The sequence below is a fragment of the Nicotiana tomentosiformis genome, chromosome 4 (assembly GCF_000390325.3).
Source record: "Nicotiana tomentosiformis chromosome 4, ASM39032v3, whole genome shotgun sequence".
NCBI classification, from domain to species: domain Eukaryota; kingdom Viridiplantae; phylum Streptophyta; class Magnoliopsida; order Solanales; family Solanaceae; genus Nicotiana; species Nicotiana tomentosiformis.
Genome location: NC_090815.1, coordinates 9,678,654 through 9,681,349, shown reverse-complemented (window position 1 = coordinate 9,681,349; position 2,696 = coordinate 9,678,654). Strand labels below are relative to the sequence as shown.

The 2,696-nt window shown below is 35.5% G+C and overlaps 1 protein-coding gene across 1 annotated transcript; it reads right to left on the bottom strand.

The window, feature by feature from the left end:
- Window positions 1–392: 392 nt before the first annotated feature.
- On the bottom strand, window positions 393–2,378 carry LOC104119986 (ethylene-responsive transcription factor ABR1-like). Its single transcript, XM_009631630.4, has 2 exons — window positions 1,897–2,378; window positions 393–1,352 (listed from the first exon to the last, which is right to left on the bottom strand). Exons 1-2 carry the CDS (start codon window positions 2,210–2,212, stop codon window positions 577–579), a joined length of 1,092 nt encoding a protein of 363 aa, XP_009629925.1. The 5' UTR covers window positions 2,213–2,378; the 3' UTR covers window positions 393–576.
- Between the last annotated feature and the right edge of the window lie 318 nt (window positions 2,379–2,696).

Below are 2,696 nucleotides of genomic sequence, written 5' to 3'. Positions count from 1 at the left end.
TCCTTGGTTTCTGGCATTTCAGGGCCATAAAACACGAATTCAGCATGATTCCCAAATTTTCGTGTGCTATCTTCCACGCCATCTGCATGAATTCGGTCGACCGGCTCTGAATCGCCTAAAATTTTGCAGGAGCATACAAAATGACCTAATGAACAATAGTCACCGCTTTGCCATGATCGTTCCTCGTTTTTTGGTATTTTAGGGTCGTAAAACAGGAATTTAGCACGATTCCCATGTGTTCGTGTGCTATAGTCCACGGATTTGAAACCATGAGGTTTAGTACCCTACCAAATATTGTCACATAAACTAAGATGAAAGATACATTGTTCTGATATTCGTTTCATCATCATCAATCATCGTCTTTTTATATTCTTCTTTGTTACCAGAAGAAATTTCCAGAAATAACTCTCACTTTATAAGCTCTCGCTCAAGATATATCCCAACAAAATTAGCATAATAGGAAAAGTGGACCTTGCTCAGCTAGACCGATCACTATGCAAATTGCAAGCCGAATCTGATTCACAATCCATTCAAAAATCACATTGAAGTGCTAAATAAAAAAATCTAGCTACTAAATTATCTAGAAGAAGGGGGAACATAAGTTGAATCCGGTGAAGTAGCCCGAAAACCACTTCCACTACTCTGACTAGTAGTCTGGGAACCCTGAAAAAACATTCTTGGAAGAAAAGGCAGTTGAGAAGAAGAAGAAGAAGACGATGAAGAAGAAGATGACAAGTACTGTAATTGGTTTAATAAACTTGAAGGTGGTTGCAACCTTTGAAAATCATCATTCAAGAAATTTTGAGGGCTTATGTTAGTATTATTATAATTAGGTTGAGTGTGAATTATTGGATAATTATTAGTGAAAGAAGAAACAGTAGTACTGTAAAGGGTATTTGGAGTATAATCATGAGAAATAGTACTATTAGAAACACGTGTATTTTCCACGGAATCCAACGTACTCGTAGAAAATCTCAGATTACCGACAGTATTCTGATGCGAGTATAACTTCAATGGTGATCGTTCGTGAGTTGAAGAAGTAGGCAAGAGTTTAACATTTTCTGGGAAGTTGAGTTTGGCTTTGCTGCCTCTGAATTTAAGAGCAGCTTCATCATAAGCAATAGCAGCATCTTCAGCAGTGTCAAAAGTGCCAAGCCAAACCCTAGCAGCTTTATATGGATCTCTGATTTCTGCTGCCCATTTTCCCCATGGCCTTTGTCTAACTCCTCTATATCTTCTTCTTGGTTGATGATTAGTATTTCCTTCTCCATATGTGGGAGTAATGTATAGGAATGTTGATTCTGTTGTTGGTGTGTTGCTGGCAATAGGCCTAATATTTGAACTTTCTCCACCTATTAACATAATACATTCCAGGGAAAAAAGATTAGGAGAAGGAAGTTATTCGTCATGAAATTAAAGACCAAGCGTACAATCTCTCGGAATTCATGCAAACATAATAATGAATTAAAACACAATAAAAATAATATATTGACACAAACGATACCAACTAGTTGGGATAAAGCTTAGTTGTAATATTATATTGGTGTAAGAAAATATGAAGAACTTTTAGATGAGGCTCCGAATAAAGCAATTCAAAATGAAACGACATAATCGATATCAAGAATTTAGACAGCAAACTCCAACTAATTTGGAATTGCGCGTCTAGGTTGTTATCGGGGTAGTAAAATAAGTTGAAGTTTGCTATATACAATGATTATATACTCAGTGTAATCTTATACAGTGGGATCTAGGAAGAATAGCGTGTACACAGACGTTACTCTTATTTTGTACAGGTAGCTAGAGAGTCTGTTTACAATATACTGTCGGCTTAAGGAAAAGAACCAATTATATAAAGAGGAATGAGCTGAGCAATTTACTTCTGATAGATTTGCATACCTGATGACCTAATATCAGACAAGAACAGTTGCCCACTTTGTTCTTCACGTCCTCTTTTCTCTCCAACAACTCCAGAAATTGCATTCAAAGAAGGAGAAAAACCAGAATTAGCTGCACCAATATTATCACATCCTTCACCTTGATTCAGTACTTTATCTTCACCTCTCACGACACGTGTCAGTGCAGAAACCATAACTGACATCTCCTCTTCTCTATTAATCCCAGAAAACATCACATTGATATTCCGAGCTTCATCATCTTTTATTGGCTTATAATTGGCTTTGTTTCTAAAATTCGCCACCTTGAGTATACACATGTAATAACTTCACCAAAAAAAGTTAATCTTAACAATTAATATGAGAAGTTTGAATTAAACTTCAAGATTCAAAAAGAGGAAAAAGATATTAAAACCCGTTGCTTTTCAAGAAAGTTGACAAGATGAACAAACTAATACCAACCAGCTAACTCCCTCTTTTTTAGGCTTTCTTGAACCAACCGTTATATATATAGAAAGAGAGAGAATTAGACTAACCCAAGTTGGGAGTTGAAAATCTTAAAACAAAAAAACAAAAAAGTAAAGTCAATCTTTTTTTGTAAAATAATAAAGACAAGAATATAGAGTCGGCCAGTCAGCTCATGAGCTTCCTTAATTTGTATTCTTCTCTTCAAGTTGAGCTCTACTCCTATTGTACGTAAGAAGGAGAGATTAATCGTATTGATGAAAACATTCTTTTTTATTTGTTGACTTGTCATTATTTCTTTTGGACAAAATGTGAAAAGAATAAGGACAGTGGTATTAT

Excerpts from the sequence above, each read along its gene's own strand:
- LOC104119986 (XM_009631630.4), bottom strand. The coding sequence starts at position 2,212 with ATGTGTATACTCAAGGTGGCGAATTTTAGAAACAAAGCCAATTATAAG. Across the intron at positions 1,353-1,896 it reads GTCTGATATTAGGTCATCAG|GTGGAGAAAGTTCAAATATT; the intron begins GTATGCAAATCT and ends TTATGTTAATAG.